Source organism: Camelus bactrianus, chromosome 23 (genome assembly GCF_048773025.1).
Source record: "Camelus bactrianus isolate YW-2024 breed Bactrian camel chromosome 23, ASM4877302v1, whole genome shotgun sequence".
Lineage (NCBI taxonomy): Eukaryota > Metazoa > Chordata > Mammalia > Artiodactyla > Camelidae > Camelus > Camelus bactrianus.
In genome coordinates, this window is record NC_133561.1 from 29,556,878 (window position 1) to 29,583,339 (window position 26,462).

The window sequence follows — 26,462 nt, forward strand, 5'->3', positions numbered from 1 at the left end:
ACATAATTGAGACAAATCAAAAACATAGAAATAATTACAAAGACCAAAAAAAAAAAAAAAAAAAAAGAGAGAGAGTGAGAAAGAGAGAGAGAGAGCACACAAGCATAATACAAAAGAAAACTGTCAAATCTAAAAGGAAAAACAAAAAGACAAAGATAGGAACAAAAAAGAAATACAAAATGAACTGACAAATAAGGTTTAAAATGGCAATGAATACATATCTGTCAATAATTACCTTAAATGTCAATGGACTAAATGCTCCAATCAAAAGACACAGAGTAGCAGATTGGATAATGAAACAAGAGCCTACAATATGCTGCCTACAAGAAACCCACCTTAAGGTGAAGGACATAAATAGACTGAAAGTGAAGAGATGGAAAAAGATATTTCATGCAAACAGAAATGACAAGAAAGCAGGGGTAGCAATATTCATATCACACAAAATAGACTTTAAAACAAAAGCCATAACAAAAGATGAAAAAGGACACAATATAATGATCAAAGGAGCAATACAAGATGAGGATATTATACTTGTTAACATCTATGCACCCAATATAGGAGCACCTAAATACATAGAACAAATACTAACAGACATAAAGGGAAAAAAATGAAGAGAATACAATAGTAGGATACTTTAACACCCCACTGACACCAATGACAGATCTTCCAGAAAGAAAATCAATAAGGCAATATAGATCTTAATTGACATAATAGAACTGTTAGACTTAATTGATATTTTCAAGACAATACATCAAAAACAAACAAAAATCCAAACCCAGAATACACATTCTTTTCAAGTGAATATGGAACATTCTCTATGACAGGTCACATACTAGGACACAAAACAAGTCTCAAAAAGTTTCAGAGGATAGAAATGAATTTAAGCATCTTTTCTGATCACAATGACATGAAACTGGAAATCAAACATAGAAAGATAAATAATAAAAAATTATATGGAGACTAAACAATCTGCTACTAAAAATCAATGGGTCAATGATGAAATCAAAAAGGAAATTAAAAAATACCTTGAGACAAATGACAATTAAAAAAATACAAAATCTGAGAGGAAGCAAAAGCAGTCCTTACAAGGAAGTTCATAGTGATACAAGCCCTCTTCAGAAAACAAGAAAAATCTCAACTAAACATCCTAACCTACAACCCAAAATAATTAGAAAAAGAAGAACAAACAAAACCTAAAGTCCTTAAGGAAATAATAAAGATTAGAAAATAAAAAATAGAGATTAAAAAATAGAGATTATCAATAAAATCAAGAGCCGGTTCTTTGAAAGGGTAAAAATTGACAAACCTCTGGCCAGGCTCACTACAAATAAAAAGAGAGGATCTAAATAAACAAAATAAGAAATGAAAGAGGATAAATAACAACCAATACTGCAGAAATATTAAAAAAAAAAAAGAGAGAGAGACTATGAACAATTATATAGCAACAGATTGGACAACCTAGAAGAAATGGACAAGTTTCTAGAAACAAACAGCCAACCAAAACTGAATCAAGAAGAAACAGATAATTTGAACAGACTGATCACTATAAGTGAAATAAAATCTGTAATTAAAAAAAAAAACTTCCTGCAAACAAAAGTCCAGAAGCAGATGGCTTCACTGGGGAACTCTACCAAACATACAAAGAAGAACTCATACCAGTTCTTCTCCTCAAACTTTTCCAAAAGATTGAAGAGGAGGGAACATTCCCAAAGTCATCCTCTGAAACCACCATCTCCCTAATACCAAAACCAGACAAACACTATCAAAAAAGAAAATTGCAAGTCAGTATCTTTGGGGAACATAGATGCAAAAATTCTCAACAAAATACTAGCAAATCAACCCCAACAACACATAAAAAAAGATCACACACCATGGACAAGTTGGATTCATCAGAGTCACAAGGATGATTCAACATATGCAAATCAACCAATGTAATACGTCACATCAACAAAAGAAAAGACAAAGAAGACATGATCATCTCAATAGATGTAGAAAAAGCATTTAACAAAATTCAACATCCATTCATGATAAAAACTCTTACCAAAGTGGGTATAGAGGAAACATATCTCAACATAATAAAAGCTATTTATGACAAACCTACAATCAGCATAATACTCAATGGTGAAAAGTTGAAAGCCTTGCCACTAAAATCTGGAACAAGACAAGGATGCTCACTCTCACCACTTCTATTCAATATAGTATTGGATGTCCTACCATCGCCATTAGACAACAAAAGGAAATAAATGGGATCCAAGTTGGAAGAGAGAGGGTGAAACTGTCACTATATGCAGATGACATTATACTGTATATATATAACCCTAAAGGCTCCACACATAAAACTACTAGAGCTGATAAAAGAATTTGGAAGGTAGCAGGATACAGGATTAACATACAGAAATCAGTGGCATTTCTTTACACTAACAATGAAATATCAGAAAAGGAAAGTAAAGAAACAATGGAGTAAAGAGAGTCTCTTCAGCAAATGGTGTTGGGAAAACTGGACAGCTGCATGTAAATAAATAAAGTTAAAATACTCCCTCACACCATACACAAAAATAAACTCAAAATGGCTTAAAGAGTTAAACATAAGACAAAACACTATAAACCTCTTAGAAGAAAACAGACAAAACATTCTCTGACATATGTCATAGCAATGTTCTCTTAGGGCAGTCTATCCAGGCAATAGAAATAAAAGCAAAACTAAACAAATGGGAACTAATTAAACTTATAAGCTTTTACACAGCAAAGGAAACCATAAGCAAAATAAATAAATAAATAAATAAATAAGTAAGTAAGTAAGTAAGAAAACCTACAGAATGGGAGAAAATATTTGCAAAAGGTGAGACTGACAAGGGTTTAATTTCCAGAATATATAAACAACTCATGCAACTTAATAATTAAAAAAAAAAAAACAAACAAATCCATCCAAAAATAGGCAGAAGAACTAAACAAGGAATTCTCCAATGAAGACACACAAAAGGCCAATAGGCATATGAAAAAATGCTCAATATTGCTAATTATCAGAGAAATGCAAATCAAAGCTGCAATGAGGTATCACCTCACACCAGTCAGAATGGCCATCATTCAAAAGTTCACAAATAATAAGTGCTAGAGAGGATGTGGAGAAAAGGGTACCCTTCTACATTGTTGGTGGGAATGCAGTTTGGTGCAGCCACTGTGGAAAACAGTATGGAGATTCCTCAAAAAACTAAAAATAGACTTATCATATAATCCAGCAATACCACTCCTGGGCACATATCCAGAGGGAACCTTAATTTGAAAAGATACATGCACCCCAATGTTCATAGCAGCACTATTTACAATAGCTAAGACATGGAAACAACCTAAATGTCCATCGACAGATGACTGGATAAAGAAGATGTGCTATATTTATACAATGGAATACTACTCAGCCATAAAAAATAATAAAATAGTGCAATTTGCAGCAACATGGATGGACCTGGAGATTGTCATTCTAAGTGATGTAAGCCAGAAAGAGAAAGAAAAAATACCATATGATATCACTTATATGTTGAACCTAAAAACAACAACAACAAAAAAGACAAATGAACTTATTTACAAGACAGAAACAGACTCACAGACATGGAAAACAAACTTATGGTTACCAGGGTGGATGGGGTGGGAAAGCATAAATTAAGAGTTCAAGATTTGCAGATACTAACTAACATATACATATATAAAGTAGATGAGAAACCAGCTCATACTGTATAGCACCAGGAACTATATTCAATATCTTGTAGTAACTTATGGTGAAAAAGAATATGAAAATGAATATATGTATGTTCATGTATGACTGAAGCGTTATGCTGTACACCAGAAATTAACACACTGTAAACTGACTATACTTCAATAAAAATACATTAAAAAACAAGGATACCAACTACCTTTGCCATAGCAATCAAATGGGCTTCAGGCCCCCCTGATGTGTACAGAAAAAGAAGGCCTTTCCCACTGACGTGTAGTCTGGGTCACAAGTGTATCTGACTATCATCCCAGGAAGATATGGAGATGCATGTCCTTCAGTGTGGTGGCTATTGTGAATCTTGGGTGGATGTGGACAAGCTAAAAACAAGTTCACCCAAAACACAAGAAAAGATATTTAGTTAAACTTAGAAGTATGAACATGCCAATACATCTAATAACATCTCTGTCTATTAGAACCACATGAAGACTCAAGACAGGAAGTTCCCAAGGCACTAAATGTTTGCTGATCAGTGGGAAGACCAATTTCCTAGAAGAAATACAGTCTCTCTTTACAGAGGATGGAGCTTGTGTGGATTATCACAGCCATAAATGAGCCTGATTCTCAGGTAACTGCCATTTAAAGCCAGACTAATACGTGAAAGGAATGAGCTTACAGAGGTTAGGAGCACAACTTTACGCTCATCTTCTCCAGGGCATCCTGAGTTCCCTTGGCTAAAGGTGAGATGAAGGGTCAAGAAAATGTGTTCACAGGCTAGATCAGAACTCTTAGGAGTAACAGAAGGAGGATGAGTGCTCACATCAGATTTTCCTTAGTATTTCTACAGTATTGTCAATTCTGAAGTAAATTACTGACATCAACATGTGCTTCTTGCTCTGCACACCCATCCATCTAGTACAAAGACAACTAGTAAAAGAGATGGCAAACAGACTATTTTCTATGGTATTTAAGTGCTTTGAAAATATTCCCTGTAAAATCTGGGCTTCACCGATTCTCCGCACTCTCTGCCCCCTCCTCTCCTCACCATCCCACACTCCTCACCCCAGAAGGAAGGGTCATCAGAATACTGACAATCTGGGGATGGTGGGCCACATCTGGAGCCATCTGTTATTCATCTGGCAGGCAATTCTGTCTCTGATATTCATAACAAAGCCATGTTCACAAGCAAAAATAACTTCACTATAGAAATATGGACGTTTCACATAGGTATGCTAATCTTTCTAGGGTGTGGGGAAATGTGCACTGACCAGCAGGACCAGAATGTTCGCAGAGAGGGGCAGGGCCGCTCCAAACCCCATTCCCCTGACTGTCATTTGTGCAGCGAATGGTGCTCTCCCCAGTGAGGCTGAAGGTCTTCCCTCTCTCTGGGTGAGAGACACATGTGTAAGTTATTTCTTTTCCAAAAGGAAAGACTTCCAGAGATTTTCCTGTGTGGTTCCCGTTAAGAATAGCCGGAGGATTTGGACAAAAGATTTCTAGAAAGAACACAAAAGTTTTAGATTCCATTAGTTTTGATCAAAATAATTATAAAATAATTATGCCCTGTGGCTGTTGCATTGATACCCTGTTTTTTTTTTTTTTTTTATGAGAACATAACCAAGTGGGACGGAATTTAAATATGTAAGGCTCGCTCTGAGAAGGAACTAACTTAGGTAAGACAAATTGCAGTTCATTATGAAAGTCCAAAGTTCCCTCCAGGTAGCTAAGTTTTTAATCTGTTTGGCAGTTAATTAATTAGGTGTTTTTCCAGTAGCCATTTTATTATCTAAGTTATGTCAGACATCAAAAGAGTCCTCAGTTGACAATGGGGTACATGATAGGCAAGGTTTGGCCCTCAAAGATTTGAAGGTCCAGGGAAATCTTGGTGAAGCTTATTAAAAGTGGACCATCATTTACAGCAGATGTAAATGTTTCTTGATGAGTCAAGACCTTATCATCTGTACCAATACCAAATATATAAGAATGTCATCAGAATACATAATTCCCAGAGGGCTCTTTATAGCCAGATTAAAGGGCTCCACAGAGACTTTTTCTTCTTGTTTTGTTTTTTAATTTCAGACTCTCAGCTTTCATTTCTTTCTGTCAATGTTTCTTTTTCTAACAGTTCCCTCCCTAAAACTGATTTGGTGCTTTTAATTTTAAATCAACTTAGGAAGAGATTTCAGAGCTTTTCAGAAATGTGTGTGTTAACAAAATGAGGGCCTCCAGACATCAGACAACGGTTGACTTCTCATACCTGGATTCTAATTACATGCTTGTTTTTCCAAAGTTTACTCATATATTTATTTTCAGCTTTAATGTCACAAGAAGGTTGAGCTTGCTGGATATCTGAGTTTAATACATATTTAATGTTCTTATAAAGTTCCACTGTAATCCCATAAAATGTTCAAATAGATTTCTTGTAAGGCATTTAAACAAAATCCAAAATAAAATGAACATTTTCCAAAAATCAGAGAAAGGGTATTTTAAAATAGTCTAGCCTTGCTTTAGTAAACAGAGTAGGATAAATCAGTATTGTTTTGGTATATATAACACTTTAATGTAATTATTAGTTTCTGAATCTTTTTTTAAGTGGGTTTTATTGAAATTTATGGCACTTTACCTAATCATTTCAAATACTGACATACCTTCCGGCACTGTAGTAATTTATCATATAACTCTGTTTTCTTTTCTCTGTAACACATCACATTTTAACAAATTATTTATATATTTTATTTTATAATTTGTTAAAAGATTTATTTCCTTGTTCATTCTCTGCCTTTCCAAATACAAAATGAACTTCATCAGAACAGGGACAAGACTTCCCTACTCGACACTCTCCCCTCAGCCAAAGTCCTGGCACATGGGAAACCTTCCTCAGTAAATACTATGCAGTAAATAACAAGCTGAATAAATAGCTCAGGTATGTGAGGGGATTAAAGGACATAAACATTTAAGAGAGATTCTGCCCTGGTGATAAAACTGAAAAAATAAATGAGCAAGTAAATTTTGTTGTAACTTTTATGTCATCTACTATCTCCCTACATCTTCCCCACTAAATTCTACACCAGAATTGAACTAATTACTTACAGATTACTAAAACATGAACACATGATGTATAAGACCTGCTAGTCCTTTAAAAACTTCTTCCAACAAAGGACTATTTTTGCCAATAATTTAGTTAAATAAAGAACCAGACAGTAAGTGATTTCATGACACATGAAACACACTTGAAAAAAAAAAAAATAAGGGAAGCTATCTAGGCTGCAGAGTTATTCTTTCTACTCACGTTCACACACAGGAGCAGTGCTGTTCCAAAAGCTTTTCACTCCAACCAAGGCACAATGACTAGTTGAGCTGCCTTTTAATCGAAACCTAAGGAAAAAAGGGGGTAGCAAATGGGTGAGCAATTCCCGTCTCTCCTTCACCTCTTCTCTGATGGGTGCTCAGTTTTCTCACTTCAGACTAACTATCATTTAGTTCTTAGGCTCAGGCCCAGTTAAAAGTCAGTTCATTAGGGACCTGAATTCAGTACTTGGCAGAAATTTAGAAGCCAAGTTATTCTAAAGAATCACAGTAGACTGTGATGAGCACAGCACTCAGAACTTGTACACTTAATAGTCAAACAGACATCATAGCCCAGTGTCACCCCAGAAGTCCCTGAACTCTGGGCTGGACTCTCCCCTGTGCTCTAGACTCACACCCCATCCCTCAGACAGCCCCCTGACACCCCTCTTATCCTCCTTAGTGGGTCGTGAGGAAGAACAGCTCCTGATCCGGGTGAGCAAAGCAGAGAACACCTGGAAAGAGACCTGGCATTGTTCTTGCCACTGCAGTTGTAATGGCCAGAAAGAGGCTCATGCAAGTCTCTGCCACCCTGGAATGACCGGATTATTATTGGATCCTGTTGTCCTTCTGAAATCTGCTGATCATTTCTGGGTGGTAGACTTTGTAAAGTCAAAGACTCCCTGGCAATTATTAAAATTAACTGCTGTATTGCCCAGTCTTGTTACCTCCCACAGACAGTGTACACTAACAAGAGTGCTAGAGCCACAGAAACAACTAATAATGTCACCTGAGACAATAACATTGGCCAACAGGACCCCAATGTCAGACACTCCTGATGCAAAAAGATATGACTGGATTCAAAGTACTTACCCATATACTACTATGAATTCCACTATTGATTAGTTTTTTACTTTCCTAAAACAACCCTTGCCTGATTTATCACATTGCAAACAATTTTTGCCCTACATGTCAAATTTTTTATTAGCAAATTTCCCACAGAAGTATATTTTTCTGCTTCCAAACAACTATCTTCCTGTTTACTTCAAGTTCCAACTGTGAATTCAAGGTCAGTGTCTACATTTATGTGCATACTCGACATTGAATTACATGTGCCATTTTCTTTATTTCCTAGTAGTGGTTCCCCTGAGTCTTGACACATTTCAAAACTGCTTAGAAGATAGTCTCCCCGGGTACTTCCACAGGTTAGCCTCTCTTTTTGGATTAATTCCTGAATCCAAGAGAGTCACTCTCCAGCATTGTGTCTCTAGTATCTGCTCTAGGTCACACTCACCCTTCATCACAAATGAAGGTCACTTTGGCCCCAATTTGGAAATTAAGTGGAAGGAGTACACGTCCATTAGGGAGTTGGTCCAAGAAGTCAGCACAAGATTTCACTGGGGAAAAAAAAATAAGTGAGATGTCCAAGTAAGAGACAAAGAGATTGATCTGTAAACCAGACAAGAGTACAGGCACTTGCACACCCAGACGCTGCTGGGTTCCAGTCTCCTTGGACCTCTAATCTCTTATTCAGATATTAAATTTACTTGTGGCCTTGTATCTTACCAGTATAAAAATTTTTTTCCTACCTTGTTATTCAAACAGTTTCTCTCTCCCTGACAATTTTTTTCCTGGTAGTTGGAGTAATTCATTATTTACTTCCCTACAAAGAATGGACTTTTCTTGCAAATACTCTTTGAAACATTTTCATGCCATTAACATTTTAGCAGATAATTAGGGATGACCTACAAGACCAACTCTTACATCCACCTATCTGAACATATTTAGCAAACACATTTATCTTATCTCTAAAATTGGGAAAAATAAAAGAACACCCTACAGATACTTTGATAAACGTGGGACTGCTCCAAGGCAGGGTTTATTCACGTTTACAGACATCTTTGACACTGGACCACGTGAGGTTTGCTAGACACGTGATAGAGAATGAGTACCTGCGGTACTCAGGGTGGCATTCATACTTTAAAGATGTCCCAATGGGAAACTCAGATTCATTGGTTGGGATTTTCAACTTGGCAAGCTCAAAAGGATCTGGGGTGGTACAGTGACCTAGAGACCAAGAAATCAAGAACATTAGAGTGAACAAAAAAATTCCCAATGCCATACTTATTTGTCTTTTTCTTGTTAGATTTGATGTCTGATCACAAGAAACTGTTAGTTTCGGAAAGATAATTTCTTTGTAACCTTTGGAGGGGAAATTCCACTAGCATGTGCCCATTAGAGATTATACTATCTGAAAAGGCTCGAAGTTTCACTGAGTATTTTCACCAGAAGTATGCTGCAGGTGCTGCAGTTGGTGCTACCTCAAAACATGAAGGCCATGACAGTATACGTTAGGCCTTTGATGAGACTGATGAAATGAAATAGCAGCCTATAATGAAACAGAATATCAAAAGCCATACACACACACACACACACACACACACACACATACACATAATTGAATCACTATGTTGTATAATAGGAATTAACACAATATTATGAAATGACTATACTTCAATTTTTAAAAAAATTAAAAATAACAACAACAACAAAAAACCCACATGTCACAACACATGAAAAACAAAAAAAGCTATTTTGGCATGTTTTGTTCTCCTGTCCTCTGCTTCTCTCCAAATCCTATAAAGACAGTATAACTTATATTAAGGTTGACAGATATTTACTTTCAATTCTTACATTTTGAAAATAAGTTTTTTTTCTAATTCTGACTAGGACTAGAGCCATCACCCACTGACTCCCTCTCTTTTCACCAGCCCTCTAGAAGCTAAGAGCATCAGAGACTTGCTGATTGATGTTCATATATCTTAAAACACTTTATTAATGATTTGGCATTTAATTGGTTCAGAAGCACAAATAAACAGCACATTGTAATGACAGAAATTTGGAGTCTGGTTTAGATATTCTGAAGCCATTTGGAATGCGGGGCAGTGAGCACTGACCAAGAAGTTCACAGCGAGGGGCAGAGCTGCTCCAAATCCCGTTCCCGTGACCATCACTGGTGCAGCGGATGGTGCTCTCCCCAGTGAGGCTGAAGATCACCCCCGTCTCTGGGTGCGAGTCACACATGTAAGTCACTTCTGTTCCAAAAGGAAAGACTTCCAGAGGGTTTCCTGTGTGTCTCCCGTTAAGGATGTCTGGAGGATTTGGACACAAAATTTCTGGAAAGAAGACAAAAGACTTAAGTTTCACTGAAGAGTCTCACCAGAAGTACGCTACAGACAGGGTGCTAAGGTTGGTGCTACCTAAAAACACGAAGGCTACGACAGCGTACATCCGGCTTTTGATGAGATGGACAAAATGAAATGAGACTTCAGGCTCAGGGTATTTTTTTAATGAAAAAGTACAAAAGAACTTGCTTATCCTGAATCTTTCAGATTTTTAAGTTTTCTGGATAATAGGAACTTGACACCTTTAATGAAGCAGTAAAAGTTTTGGTTTTACTACTGGTATGAAAGATTCAGGACAGGCAAAGAGCACAGATGAAGTCTGTCTTCCAAGGTGCGTACATTCTCGGGAAATATTTCTACAGAGTATTTCATGTGTACTAATCACCTTAAACAGACGAAATCTCTCCGTGATGGCTTATCAATGCTGATCATCAGTCTTGAGTATGACAACAGTGCTGTCACAATGAGTTGAAACAAATATGGTTCATTGTAAAAACTCTAAATGATTCACTGCTTTTTTTTTAAATGCATAGATTTGTTTATGATTTATTATTTTTCCTTTACTTTCTGTTAGGCTTCAAATTGTTGCTTTTTTTCAGGGCTCTTCTTGGGGGTTTAAGAGAGTCATTTCCTCACTTCTAACTGGTGGTTCTAATGAGGCTTGGGATTTGGAAGGAGCTACTTAAACTAGAAAGAGTCGAGAAGAATAAGAGAAAGAGTGCAATCAATAACTGACCTGAAAGGCACGCCATTATGACAGCCATCTGTCATGTTACTTCAGTGACTGTGGAGTTTCTCAGGTAGCAAGGGTCTATACATGTTATGTTTTTTGTAAAGTTTTAGTATTAAAAAGCACCATCTGATGACTGAGCAGATTTCTAGCAACATGAATATTTTTAGTAAAATTTGATTGTTTAAGAATGTTTACAAATTCCAATCTTTAGGATCAAGAGATGAAGCAAATTCCTATCTTCTATTAAGGAACGGACAAACAGCTAGCTTAGGAGAAATCAGTGCAGGCATTGCATACAGAAAATTCATGTTTCAAAGAGGTTATTTCTGAATCTTTCAGCATAATTTATTGACATGCATATTTTGAGAGTTTAAAGACTCTTAAAATGCACCCTATCTAATGTTGCTTCTCACATCCTCCTCATTCCTGCATTGCTCTGATCTATCATCTCCACATTATTTAATTTGTTTTCTTTTGTCCATCTCCCCCTTGAGTATAAATAACATGGGCACAGGGAATACACTCATCCTGTTAACTACTATAACGCCAGTGCCTAGAAGAACGTTAAGCACAGAGTATCTGCTCAATAAATGATTAAAGGAATGAATGTGTCTTATTTGTATATTAGAAAATATGTAAGAAAATTGTAGAATGATTGCACCTTGATGGCACAAAAAACAAAAGGAAAGATGGAAGGGATGAAGAAAAAAAGAAATTTTTCAAAGTTTTACATTCTCTAGTCTCTACTGAACTAGAGGCAAAATATGAGAAGATTTATCACAAAGAATGTAACATTCAAAATGACAGAGACTGATTAGACGGTTCCCAAAACACATGATGCACAACAAAATGCATCACAACAAATTAACTAACAGTAAAATGCTATGAAAATAAGCTACTGATAGCAATAATTCAGATTAGAAGATAGAAAAACCACAGCTTGGGAGGCCATGGGTCAAATTATCAAACAGACTACAGGGAGAGATTGGCATGAGGTGCCAGCCCCTCTACTCACGCTCACACACAGGAGCACTGCTGTTCCAAAGGCTTTCCATTCCAACCAAGACACAGTAACTAGCAGAACTGCCTTTTAACTGGAATCTAAGGAAGAAAATGGTAGTGGATAGGTGAGTTTCTCAGCCAAAATGCCATCCTGTTTGCCAAGATGTCAGCATTTGGAGGATCTGAAGCCAGTAGGTGACAGAGGTTTAGAGGCCACACCAATCTGGGAAAGTCACAGCCTCCACTGAAGGAGAATGTCCTTAGCACAGTCTCTTGGTTACATAATACTGTAGTCCTAGGCTAAACTGAAGAAGGCTGCCATCTCCTACATCCAGGACCCAGACTCAGAGAAATCAATCTCTCCCTGGTCATTCCCTAATAAAGGTGACAAATGTGCTCAAAGTCACTATCAAAATGCAACAGCCTTCCAGTGCTGATGCTGGAATAGCAAGTAAAACAGCTCCCAGTATGGACTGGAAGAGCAGAGATTAACTGGAAGGAAAATAAAGATTGTTCTTTTGTGCCAACATTTAAGACACATTTGTGCAGAAGGCTCACAACAGCATGTTGGGCTATGGAAGTGTGACTCATCCAGAGGGGAAATAAAAGGAGATTGGAAAGGACTTTGGCAGGTAGTCATCCAAAACTCTCAATGTACATTGGAGCCTGATGGCTCCTAAATTTTCTTGGGTGCTTGTATTTCATGCCTGCCAAGGACTCTGTGGGTCATTTTGAGATCAGGTGCTTTGTTGCTCATTTTTGGAACTTCTCAGGGAGAGGTGTGCACAGTGTAAGGAGTCTGAGGTTCACATAAACAAGTTAATGATCTTACTGAAAACATTAACATCAGCCACCATGATCTCAGTTCAGAGCCCTTGGCCCATTACTAACCAGGTGACACAGGATTGGATTAAAAAATGCTTATTCATATACTTTCACTCCTATTACAAAATTCATTTTAGATGATTAATCTTTTTTCTGAAATAAGTATTAAATGATTTTAGTTATTTTAATAAGCTTTTTGTCATATATAAAACTTATTCTGGAACTCTTCAAATTTCTTATTTTGCTTTCCTGCTTGGAAAATATAATTTCTTCACTTTATGTATCATCTATATATACCCATAACTAGTAGTTTTATTGGTCTTTGAACCTACTATTTAATTTATGTCTCAGTTTTAACTTCATATATTATTGGTTCTACCTATTCATTACATTTCTTTCCTATATACACTCCCCAAATTTAGTATCCCTGAATGTTTCCCTTTTTTTTAAGTCACACTAAACCTACCCTTTTTGAATAAACCTCAATTTCAGTGCCTGGGAGATCAGGCAACTTCACACTCACCCCTCATCACAAATGAAGGACAATTTTGCCCCAAGCTGGAGATTAAGTGGAGCTAGCACTCGGCCATTAGGGAGCTGGTCCAACAAGGCAGCACATGATTTGACTGGAGAAAAAGAAGAACATACAGACATAACACTGGCACATGGACAATAAAAACAAAAGCTAAAAATGTCAGAGTGGCTGAGCATGTAGGCACCTGCACACGTGGGGGCTGCCGGGCTCCAGTCTCCCTGAGGCGTACAGCGCAGAGAAGCAGCCCCTCTGAGATCATAGCCGGGCTCACAGCTGTAGAACACTTCCTGCCCAGCGGAAAAGTCATCCTTGTCGTTGGGGCTGTGGTGACCATGCAGGATTTGGGGAGGTGGCTGACATACTGGGAAAGAACAGTCAAGTACTTGTCAGTTATAGGGAAATAGCTTTTCCTAAATTTCATCTTTTCCAAGGAGTTAGAGGCTCATGATTAAAGAGGATCAGATATAACAAAGGAATTCCAGTGATAATCCAGAGCCCCCTTGTTTCCATGTGGAAGTTAAGAGTAGGGAAGAGGTATGGCCAACAACCTCACAGATAGTGAGGGGTAGATGGTTAGAACCCAGTTATCCCACGACCAGCCCTAAAACACATTCTTAAGTTTATAGGCATGGGGTCCCTTCTTCCACTGCTGATTATCCAGCACAGAGTAATAAGTATTGGTGGGCTGCTACCCCACCCACCTATGTGCTGAAGTGGCAATCCAAGTTAAGCCTTTATCTTTCCGGTCATGAGAAGGTTTCCTGAGCCTAAATCTGTTAAAAAGATTTCCCCTTAACTCTTTGCTTGCACCTCTATGATCAAAGTGCAGTAACAATCCTTATTTATATCTCTTGTCTTTTGTCCTCCAGCTGCTCTGTCAGTGATTTTAAGAGACTGATGTGGGTGGGTGGAAAGGTTGTAAGCTCCATCCCTGTCCCTAGGTATCAGCCGCATTTACCCATCCACCCATAAGCCAGCTATTGTGGCATGAGAAGACAGGACTAGTCATCAAGAACAAATTCCACTACACAAGCCTGTCTGTGTAAGGAGAGGGCACATTTATTAGAGAGTGTGTGACTCAAGGAGTGGCTGCCTCCACTCATAGTCCTTTGGGTGTGTGCTCGGGTACCATCAGAACTCATCTGAATTTCAACCTAAGCTGTAGTTAATTAAAGATGTACAGACTTATAAATCAATGGAACCGTGTAGAAACTCTGGAAATAGACCCTTGCTCATATGGTCAATTAATACATGACAAAAGAGACAAGAATATACCATAGAGAAAACACGGTCTCTTCAATAAGTGGTGCAGGCAAAATTCGACAGCTACATGTAAAAGATTGAAATTAGAACTTTCTTTAATACCCTAAGCAAATATAAAATCTAAATGGATTAAAGACCTAAATGTAAGACTGGATACTGTAAAACTAGAGGAAAATATAGACAGATTACACTTTGACATAAATTCCAGCAATATTTTATTGATTATGTCTCCGAGAAAAATAAAATAGAAATATAAAAGCAAAAATGAACAAATGGGACCTAATTAAATTTAAAACTTTTGCACAGCAGGAAAACCATAAGAAAGTGAAAGGACAACACACTGAATGGAAGAAAATATTTGCAAAGGAAGCGTTTGAAAAGGGATTAATTTCCAAGATACACAAACAGCTCATTCAGCTTAATATTAAGAAAAATCCAAATTCCTCATACAAAAAAATGGGCAGAAAACCTAAATAGACATTTCTCCAAAGAAGACATACTGATGGACAAGAGACATATGAAAAGATGCTCAACACCACTAATTATTAGAAAAATGCAAATCAAGTCTACAAGGAAGTACCATCTCACAACGGTCAGAACGCCCATCATCAAAAAGTCTTAAATAATAAATGCTGGAGAGGGTATGGAAAATAGGTAACCCTCCTACACTATTGGTGGAAATGCAAATTGGTGGAGCCACTTTGGAGAACACTATGGAGGTTTCTTGAAAAACTAAAGAGTTTTTAGAGTTACCATATGATCCAGTAATCCAACTCTGGGACAATTATCCACAGAAAACTCTAACTGGAAAAGACACATGCACCCGATGTTCACAGAGGTACTATTTACAATGGCCAAGACATGGAAGCAACCTAAATGTTCATCAACAGATGAACGGATGAATCAGGAAGATGGGGTGAAATCTAACCAAGGAGGTGAAAGAATTATACACAGAAAACTATACACCATTGATGAATAAAATTAAAGAAGACTTTAAAAATGGAAAGATATCCCATGTTCCTGGATTGGAAGAATCAATACTGTTAAAATGGTCACACTACCCAAGGCAATCTACAGATTTAATGCAATCCCTATCAAATTACCTAGGACATATTTCACAGAACTAGAACAAATCATAATAAAATTTATATGGAACCACCAAAGACATAGAGTTGCCAAAGCATTACTGAAGAAAAAGAAAGAGGCTGGAGGAATAACTCTCCCAGACTTCAGACAATACTATAGAGCTACAGTCATCAAGACAGCATGGTATTGGTACAAACACAGACATATAGACCAATGAAACAAAACAGAGAGCCCAGAAATGAACCCACAAACTTTTGGTCAACCAATCTTCGACAAAGAAGGCAAGAATATACAATGGAATAAAGACAGTCTCTTCAGCAAATTGTTTTGGGAAATCTGGACAGCAGCATGTAAAACAATGAATCTAGAACACACCCTTACACCATACACAAAAATAAACTCAAATGCATCAAAGACTTAAACATAAGATACAATAAACCTCCTAGAAGAAAATATAGGCAAAATGTTATCTGACATACATCTCAAAAATGTTCTCCTAGAACAGGATACCTTAGCAATAGAAATAAAAGCAAGAATAAACAAATGGGACCTAATGAAACTTACAAGCTTCTGCACAGAAAAGGAAACCATAAGTGAAACAAAAGACAACCAACAGAATGGGAGAAAATTTTTGCAAATGAAACTGACAAAGGCTTGATCTCCAGAATATATAAGCAGCTTATATGACTTAATAAGAAACAAACAAACAACCCAATCCAAAAATGGGCAGAAGACCTAAACAAGCAATTCTCCAAGGAAGAAGTAGAAATGATCAATAGGCACATTAAAAAATGCTCAATATCACTAATTATCAGAGAAATGCAAATGAAAACTACAATGAGGTATCACCTCACACCAGTCAGAATGGCCATCATTCAAAAGTCCATAAATGACAAATGCTGGAGAGGCTGTGGAGAAAAGGGAACCCTCCTACACTGCTGGTGGGAATGCAGTTTGGTACAGCCACTGTGGAGAACAGTATGGAGATTCCTGAAAAGAATAGTAATAGACTTACCATATGACCCAGGAATCCCGCTCCTGGGCGTATGTCCAGAAGGAACCCTACTTCAAAATTACACCTGCACCCCAATGTTAATAGCAGCATCATTTACAATAGCCAAGATATGGGAACAGCTTAAATGTCCATCAACAGAAGACTGGATAAAGAAGAAGTGGTATATTTATAGAATGGATACTATTCAGCCGTAAAACCTGACAACATAATGCCATTTGCAGCAACATGGATGCTCCTGGAGAATGTCATTCTAAGTGAAGTAAGCCAGAAAGAGAAAGAAAAATACCATATGAGATCACTCATATGTGGAATCTAAAAAAGAAACAAACAAACAAACAAAAAACCCATAAATACAAAAGAGAAACAGACTCATAGACATAGAATGCAAACTTGTGGTTGCCAAGGGGGTAGGCAGTGGGAAGGGATAGACTGGGATTTCAAAATGTAGAATAGATAAACAAGATTATACTGTATGGCACAGGGAAATATATACAAGATCTTATGGTAATCACAGAGAAAATAATGTGACAATGAATTATATATATGTTCATGTATAACTGAAAAATTGTGCTCTACACTGAAATTTGACACAAAATTGTAAAATGGTTATAAATCGATAAAAAATGTTAAAAAAAATATGGAGTGTACACACACACACACACACACACACACACACACACACACACACTCAGGAATATTACTCAGGCATAAAAAAGCATGAAAAATGCCATATGCAGCAACATGGATGGACCTAGGGATTATCATACTAAGAGTGAAGTAAAAGTCAGACAAAAAAAGAAAAATATCATGTGATATCACTTACATGTGTAATCCAAAAAAAAAAGAGATATAAATGAATTTATTGACAAAACATAAACAGACTCACAGACACAGAAACCAAATGTATGGTTACCAAAAAGAAAGGATGGGGCCAGTGAGGGATAAATTAGGACTTTGAGAGGAAAAGATAAACACCACTATATATAAAATAGATGAACAAAAGTGATCTACTGTATAGCACAGAAAACTATATTCAATATCTTTAATAACTTAAAATGGAAAAGAATCTGAAAAGAAATTATATGTGTATATATACATATATACACACATATATGTATGTATGTATAACTGAATCACTTCACTATACACCTGAAATTAATAAAACATTGCAAAACAACTATATTTTAATTTTTAAAAAGATGAAAGAAAAATCTGCTTGACTTTGAGCAAGAAAGTTTCACTTTCAGATTCCTAATAATAAATGTACGAGGTGGAGCAGAACAGACAACCTCTAAGAGCCTTGTCCCTATTCTGAGGCTATGCTATCTTTCTTCATATATTACTTTCTTTCTGTGATAAATGCTGATAAAAGTGTGGCAAGAAGCAGAGCATCCCGCCTCTGGATTGACACACTGCAGCCTGTTCCTGGGTAAGCCACTCAGTAGGACATAATTTAGATAATTTACTAAACCTCTGAAAAGCTAAACTAATTTCATTGTAACACGGATGTAAGAATCACACAATTTAAAGGCATGTGGTAAAGAGTAGACCAGATTACTACCAAGCTATCCAGAAAGTCCTCATCATTCTTCAGTATAACTGAGAGATATTGGAGTTGGTCTTGTGTCTAGAGAATTGGTCAGTAGGAGAGGCCCTAATGTCCCCTTCCTTGATGAATTAAATCTTGCTTCTCAAATGAAGGCACATACACACGAGTGCACACATCGGTACATGTGCACACATCCCTTTAATTTCATGCTGCCTCTCCCCAAATGTACTCACACCACTCACCACACATCCTTTTCCCCAGAACAAGCACTAATCTCCTCATCCTCCTACAACTCCCGTCATTTAGGGGCCCCTTCAAAGCCTCAGTCAGACTCACCCCTGGAGCAGCTGGGCAGCTCCGGCACCCACTGGTTTGGGGCTTGGCATTGAACAGTGGAGGGTCCTTTCATGGTAAAGCCAGGCTGACACGTAAACCTCACCATTTCATGTAAAAAGAATAAGCTTCTGTTCTCAGATATCCTGATGCCGTTTTCAACTTCTGGAGGCGTGCACTTGTTAATAATGCAGCGAGGGGGAGGGCCGCTCCAGATGCCAACTTGATTGTCTTTGCTGGTGCAGTATATGGATGGCTCACCCACGAGGTCAAACAGATTGATCCCTCTCTCTCCAAGGTTGCAGCGGTAGGTCACCACTGTTCTGTATGGAAAATATTTTCTATTGGTGCTAATGAACACTCCATTGGCGATGGCTGGAGGTGGTCCACAAAGAATACCTGGGAAAAAGGACAGCAAGTTAAAACTCCAATTTCTTAAAGATATATTCAGTTAGACTTTTGCTAACCACTTAGAAAAATGACCCAAATGGCAATATTCAGAAGACTTCTGCTCTTCTCTAATCTTTACTAACATACAGACGTCTGCTCACACAACTGCAGACTAGATAACCACAATATCATGACTCCTGCTCTTCTCAATTTGGGTTATTTCAATAAATGTACTCATATATTATACAGTCCATATACTTTTCATTATAAATGAGAATTTTTACATGTTACTGAACTCTTTTTTTTAAAATTCAATTCCCTCTCCGTTGAAGGCAGTTTAATTTTCAATTGGTTATTAATACAGTACTGCATACAAAATGGATTATCAAATACATAAAATCCAAACTGAAGCACAAGAAATGAAAAATAGAGCACAAGCATACAAAAATACACATGGCAAACAGTCACAGATTCAGAAGGAATAAAAATAGCTGAATATCTGTTTTATTCTGTGCTAATAAATTTGAAAATGAGGATACTAGAAATAAAGATATATTTTGCCAATATTGACTCAAGAAGAGGCAGCATATTGAAGAATCAGGAAAAATGTACTGAAAACGCTGCTAGTAACAAGATATGAAGCATAGGTCATTTTACAGGCAAATTTAATTTAATCTACAAGTAACAGATAACTGCTTGGCATTGAGATCATTCCAGAGTATAAAATATTTCTGTCTTTCTTGGCAGGTATACCTCAAAATACACATTTGTTTATTTTTACTTTTAAAGGTATATTTAAGAAGATGCATATTTCTTATGGAAAACTTATAAAAGACCTTTTAGCCAGTTGCTAGAAAGAACCACTGTTAACTACTTAATGTGTAATCTTTAATACACACACCTTCACTTAGTTTTTACTACAATATCTCTGTTTCTCGGTTGGCTGAGTAATATTTCAGAGCAATAATATATTATCTGATTTCATTTGGAAGAGTTCCATGCCTTGCCTATGCATTCAGGCATATTTTAATCTATTCTTTTAAACAGAACATATGCCTTATTCCTTTTAGCAGGTGATTTCCAGAACAGTGTTCATAAAATGCTCCACATTTAGATTCTTTTGACTTTTTCACTTTCATAAATAATAACGTAGGTAACATCTGTACATCAATCCTTGCAAAAACCCATGGTGACTACTTTTTTTAGGAATAATTCAAACTGTAGAATTTCCGAATTAAAAGCATGCAACCCCTTAAGGTTTTTGATACATGTTAAGTACTGGCCTGTGAGAAAGTTTCTTACCACTAATTCTACCAGTTGGGTTGGAGAATGTAGACTTCTTCAGATTAGCACCAAACCCAGCGTTACAGCCTCTTTATGTTCTTTGTGAATTTGCAGCTGCTCCCTCCTCTAAGTGCCTCACAGTGTAGGAATCTCATAGCCCAAAAAGCTTGTAGGAAATATGGCCTGTCACTGTTCAGACAGAGAAGAAGAAAGCAGGGAGGGCCCAGGACTTGAACACATGACCTGGGAGTAAGAGTTGGCAGAGAAGACGCAGGACACCTTCACCAATGTTGTGCTCCTTTACTTCACTAAAGAGAGTCACCTTCAACTGGAAGGTGTTCAACCAACAAAGGGACATTTGGGGCTGTTCGAATTGAGTTCAACACGACTGTTTAAACTAAATAAAATAAATGATTCCCCAGGATAAGGAAAAACCAGGAGGAACCGGAAGCTTGAAACATCGTGAACACTTTGAAGGATATGAGTGTTTTCTTCAAATACCATCAGGAGGATCCCGTTGCCAAGAGGGATGAAATGTGTTCCTTGTAATTCTAGGGGGCAGCTCTAGGATTGACCACGGGATAAACGGGGAAAGAGATTTCAACTCACGTTCACAAACTGGTCGCCCCGTGTCCCACATGACAGAATCGCCTGAGATGATACATTCAGCAGATGAGTGACCAATGAGTCGATACCTAAAAGCAAAAAGGGGAAAGATCACTGTGCTCTACACATCCCATCAACTTGCTCAGCTCGCCTGCATGGCACAGCCGAAAGGCTCCAATCTGAGAGAAGTCCAGGGACGCGCCTAAACTCCATCCATTTTATCTGGCTTTCCTACATCTGTTTTTCTATCCTCTCACTATTGAAAGGAATATTGCCTTTCTAACTGCTCATGGCTCCCACTGCTTCTTAATTTCTTGTTTTCATTTCAGATTGAATCAAGTGCCAATATAAAACAATCCTTTTGTAGACCTATCTGTTTTCTTCTTAAAGTCTGTTTTTTCCCCTCATGTTTTGCCATTTAAATTTATTTTGCATATTCTTGATATACACATATATACACATATTGCGTATAAACCCCTTATGTAATTTTAGTTTAGGCATGTTTCTTGTGAATATGTCAAGATTGTGACACTTGATCCCATGTGGAAGCTTTTGTTTTTTGGCAGGGAGATTAAACTATCCACCTTTGCTGGCATAAATGATATATTTGATCTTGCTTTTGTCATCACTGCCTCCTTCATAATGTCCAATGGTAAGGATGTCTGCCCCAAACATACTAGGGCTTATTTCTGACAGAACAGACAGATATAATCTCTGTTACTGCTTTCCCTTCCCCCTCATTTGCTACATGAAACACAGCTGAACATCTTTTGGGTGCTCTAGTAATTTGGAAGCTAAACACCCAAGCATGTTCCTTTAAAAATTTCATTTCATATGGGTATGCTATATATATACACAATGGGTGAATTTAAACCTGTTTTCTCAATTTTGGTGTTCAAATAAGTATAGTCTGCCCGTCTCTTCTGCAACAGAAGTCTAGCGTGTGTTCTTTTGCTTTTTCTCATTTTCTAGTTTATGGATATGTTTTATGACTTTAGAAATTGTTATTACATTATGATTACATAGAAAAGTTTTACTTGGTACTAATTCATTCTGTCATTATATTTAATTTTATTACTTTGTTAAAATACTTGATCATGTGTTTTTAAATTTGTTTTTGTCTTTTTTGTTTTGGCCAATATTCTACCTCACTGGTATTTATCATTCTCCTTTTTTAAAAAATGCTCATACACTGCCTGAGTTTATCTTTTTCTGTTTCTCCATAACTATGCTTCCTGGAAGTATACAGGTGTGGTTTGGGGTCCTTGTTTATACTTGAATGTACATCTGGAGCCCCCTGACGTGACTACCAGATTGGCTTATGAGGAAATCTTCTGCAGTTTAGCCACGTGAAAGATCAATGTGATGTCAGCATAAATTAATTTATTATGTAGGTTTTTTAAATAACTTTATTAATTTGCTTTCTGGATTCTTGAAGTTTTTTGTTTTTGTTATTATTATCTCTAAAATACGGAAGGACATTCCCTAGTGATGGGAATGCTATGGGCTTATTGTTTCCCCTTCTGCAATTTTTGTTACATGGAATTTGAATCCTTGTACTTTTTCACACGTATCTTCTCTTTCTCCTTTTCTACTGAATTCTGGAAGAATTTGATTAATTTTTCTTCTTACATTCTCTTTTAATTCTCTGCAATATTCAGTGTGTTTATCACAAATATTTTTAGTTTGACAATTGTGGTTTAAATTCATGTGAAAACATTCTCAGTTTCCTAACTAGTTTCATAGAAGCAGTGTGCAACTGGATCTGGTTAAATAAATAAACAGGAGATTGTTTTAAAAGTGCCACCTATTTCTTGAAAGGAATTCTATTTTGTAAGTGGAAATTCCTTCTCATTCTTCATATTGATTCTTATTACCTTAATTTCCTATAACATACCATAAACTTGATGATTTTCTGTTCTGTACCACTTAAGTGTTCACCCATATTCAGTATTACAGGATAAACAGGGAACAGTAATTAAATTACAGATTGCACTTAGAAATGTTCAGAGCAGTGACGAGTATATAGATTTACTCTAAATTTTCTTTGTCACCTTATAGGTACTACCCTCTGTAAGGCCTTGTTTGGCAAATATGCTGAAGGCACAAGTTTCTTTTCCGTGTTTATCATGGCAGTACACATTTGTCCTGTATTCTCTAACTGGCTCAGATGCTATATTGGGAGAGAGGCTGAAATTCCACTGTGTGCTGAGCAAGAGTAAGCATGGAAGGTGGGTCCGCTGCCCAGGGAAACCTTTACACCTGACATTTTCACAGGGGTCTCTGTTATGGGTAGACTAGTGCTCCCCAAAAAGGTATGTAGAAGCCTTGACGTGAAACCCCCAGGAATGTGACCTTATTTGGAAATAGGGTCTTGAAGATAACATCACATTAAGATAAGGTCATTAGGGTGGGCCCATATCCAATATGGCTGGCATACTTTTAAAAAGAGAGAACTTTGGACATGGACCACACAGAGAGGACAACGCCATGCGAGGACAGAGACAGGGTGAAGATGCCCATAAGACAAAAACTGAGGAGTCAGTGCCACATGCCAAGGAAGGTCTGAGACTCCCATGAGCTGGAGAAGGCAAGGAGGGAACCTGCCTCAAGACTTTGGAGGGAATACGTCCTGCCAACACCTTGATTTTGGACTTCTGGTCTCCATAACTATGAGCATATAAATTTCTGAGGTTGTCCTAAGGCACCCAGTTTGTGACACTTTGTTATGGCAGCCTTGGGAGTCAAATAGTGCACTTACCTTTAAGATTTGCTTTCTCACCTCGTTGCTCCATGGCCTTCCCTTTCTTCCAGCAATGTCTCCTCCGGTTTGAGGATTTCATGTGGTTTGACCATGCACTTTCCCCACCTTCCTCCTTTCTACCTGGTGAATACCTGACTTTTCTTGTATGCACTGCCCTGGTCTCTAGCAATGATACAGATTTTCCTTGGAATCTTCCTGTATCTTTGTTCATTTCCATCAGAACTTAAGCACCTATGTTCAACCTCGATAAGAACAGATGGTAAGAGCCTATCTTTCCTTTCTGAGATGTGACCAGAGGTAGTATTGTTGTTCTGCAACTCTTGACCCAAGCGATATTGCTGCCAACTCACCCTGTGTTACAAGAATAAGTAATTCTGGATCCGAACTGGGTGTTTGTGTCTATGTGCACCACGCCATTGACAGGATCTGCAGGAGTTTCACATGACTTCCCTTGAAAAAGAAACAGAATTTGGAGCCAGGAAGTGTCATATGAACTCTTGTTAGTCCATAACACGTTAGTACCCACCTGACTGCAGCTTCCCGAAAAGCATATGAAATTCTAGGGAGCCACAGATTTTGCCAACTTGAGGAGCTTCACCAGACTCCTCAAGATCAGCCACCTCCCACCACCACGTTAGAAAATACCGCATTATATTTGCCTCAAATCTCTCAACCAAATATTAACATTATGTTTGAGTTTGTAGCCTACCAGTATAAAACTTTTTCTCTTACCTTCTTATTCAAACAGTTTCTCTCCTGAAATTTTTTTCCTGCTTTGGAGTAATTCAATATTTACTTCCCCATAAAAGATGGACTTTTCCCACACACAAATATTCCTTGAAACATTCTCATGACATAAATATTTCAACCAATCTTTCAGGATGACCTATAAGACGAACTCTTACATTCACCTATCTGAACAAGTTTAACTAACACACTTTTCTTATTTTGAAACTGGGTAAAAAAACATAGTAAGATGCTACAGATACTTTGATAAACATGGGACTTATCCAGGAAGGGTTTACTCACGTTTACAGACATCTTCGACACTGGACCACGTGAGGTTTGCTAGACACGTGATAGAGAATGAGTACCTGCGGTACTCAGGGTGGCATTCATACTTTAAAGAGGTCCCAATGGGAAACTCAGATTCATTGGTTGGGATTTTCAACTTGGCAAACTGAAAAGGATCTGGGGCGGTACAGCGACCTAGAGACCAAGAAAACAAGAACATTAGAGTGAACAAAAAGTTTCCCAATGCCATTCTTACTTGTCTTTTTCTTGTTAGATGTGATGTCAGATTTGGAACGGTGATTTCCTTGTGACCTTCGGGGAGAAAGATCCTTGAGCACAATCCCATGAGAAAAGAAACTATCTGGAGCACTCTTGCTCTCTGGGCATTTTACGCATACAATTTACTGTAAAACACAGCACCAGTTCAATTTTCCACATTTTTACGGAGCCAGAAAGAGTGCTTCCGCCCAGGGTTCCTGTCTGGTTTCCTTGTACTTCAGTGCATCAGACTCCAGTGGGTGGCTTAGGAGCAGGAATGGGGACCTCAAGGTGTTTATTTTTTACAACTAGGAAGCAATCACTGACTTTCTAGGTCTGATTCTCAAGCCGAACATTTCAACACAATGTGGAAAAAGGAATATCTCTTCAAAGAAAAAACAAATACAGTTCTTACTATAAGAAAACACTGTTAGAAGTGCATATGAGTTCACTCATATGTGGAATCTAAAAAAAATAAAGAAAGAACATAAATACAAAACAGAAACAGACTCCTAGACATAGAATACAAACTTGTGGTTGCCAAGGCAGAGTGGGATGGGAAGGGACAGACTGGGAGTTCAAAATTTGTAGATACTGTCAGGGATTATGTAGGCTAGATAAACAAGATTATACCGTATAGCACAGGGAAATATATACAAGATCTTGTGGTAGCTCACAGCGAAAAACAATGAGACAATGAATATATGTGTGAACGTGTGTAACTGAAAAATTGTGTCTACTGTGGAAATTGACACAACATTGTAAAATGACTATAACTCAATAAAGACAAGGTGTTAAAAAAAAAAAAAGAAATGCATGTTAAATGATATTCTAGGTAGAGCTCCCACCCGCTATAGGTTGGAGCTCTAGGCTTGAGGAGTACAAACTCACTGTGGATTTAAGCAGTATGAGATCAAAACAGTGCACAGGCTTTGAAAACTAGAGATTGTTCCCACTATTTTGGGAAATAACTTCTCCTGTAGTTTCTTCCGAAGCTGTCTTCCACATCCCTTTCAATTATTTCTTCCATTAGTAAAATTATGCTAGAGCCATCTGCACTGAAACAGTTTTCCATGTGAAGATTTGCAAATCAATTTCTTATGTCTTTAACATAAATGATAATTCTCAGAATGAACATATGGCTTGGTTTCAAGGTGCCATCACATCTACTTTGCCTGTTTCTTATTTCTTTAGACCTTGAAATTTAGCCAACATATCTTGTAGTTGAAGGAGTCCCCCTTTACGACTAAAACCTACCAGCTAAGGCTAAATCACACATGAAGATGGTCTGGCAGGTCTCCATGTAAAATTCTAGCTGATAAAACTAGAGCTGCCATCTCACAATAGGGTACTGGTGAGAAAAAAATCGTAGAACTTAGGAGATTGCCTCTGCCTGTTGATTCAGTGAATCTGACAGGTCTCTGCATTTGTCAACAGGCCCAGAGGGACACCTATGTTGAAGCCATGGTGGTAGAGGAGGCAAATGAGGACAAAAATATCTTCTGAGTGTCTACACTTGGTACCTTTATTTTTCAAAACTCCTCTACACCGTTAGAGTTCCCCAGGGGTCAGTCTGTTATGCCAGGACCAGGGTCACTTCTACAACTTACTTCCTCCTTCTCAACTTTACAT

General features: G+C 37.5%; 1 protein-coding gene across 3 annotated transcripts in view; it reads right to left on the reverse strand.

Annotated features, from left to right (window-relative positions):
• The window catches only part of CR1 (complement C3b/C4b receptor 1 (Knops blood group)), a 98,213-nt gene that overhangs the window by 22,096 nt on the left and 49,655 nt on the right, over positions 1-26,462 (reverse strand). For all 3 annotated transcript variants that reach the window (XM_074351911.1, XM_074351910.1, XM_074351909.1), the window contains 11 exons: positions 24,588-24,767; positions 23,909-24,008; positions 20,798-20,883; positions 18,518-18,913; positions 13,453-13,629; positions 13,257-13,359; positions 11,922-12,007; positions 9,946-10,164; positions 8,283-8,385; positions 6,993-7,078; positions 4,972-5,199 (listed from right to left, as the gene is read on the reverse strand). In XM_074351911.1, the coding sequence (XP_074208012.1) occupies positions 4,972-5,199; positions 6,993-7,078; positions 8,283-8,385; positions 9,946-10,164; positions 11,922-12,007; positions 13,257-13,359; positions 13,453-13,629; positions 18,518-18,913; positions 20,798-20,883; positions 23,909-24,008; positions 24,588-24,767 (1,764 nt within the window). The remainder of the gene's footprint in view (positions 1-4,971; positions 5,200-6,992; positions 7,079-8,282; positions 8,386-9,945; positions 10,165-11,921; positions 12,008-13,256; positions 13,360-13,452; positions 13,630-18,517; positions 18,914-20,797; positions 20,884-23,908; positions 24,009-24,587; positions 24,768-26,462) is intronic.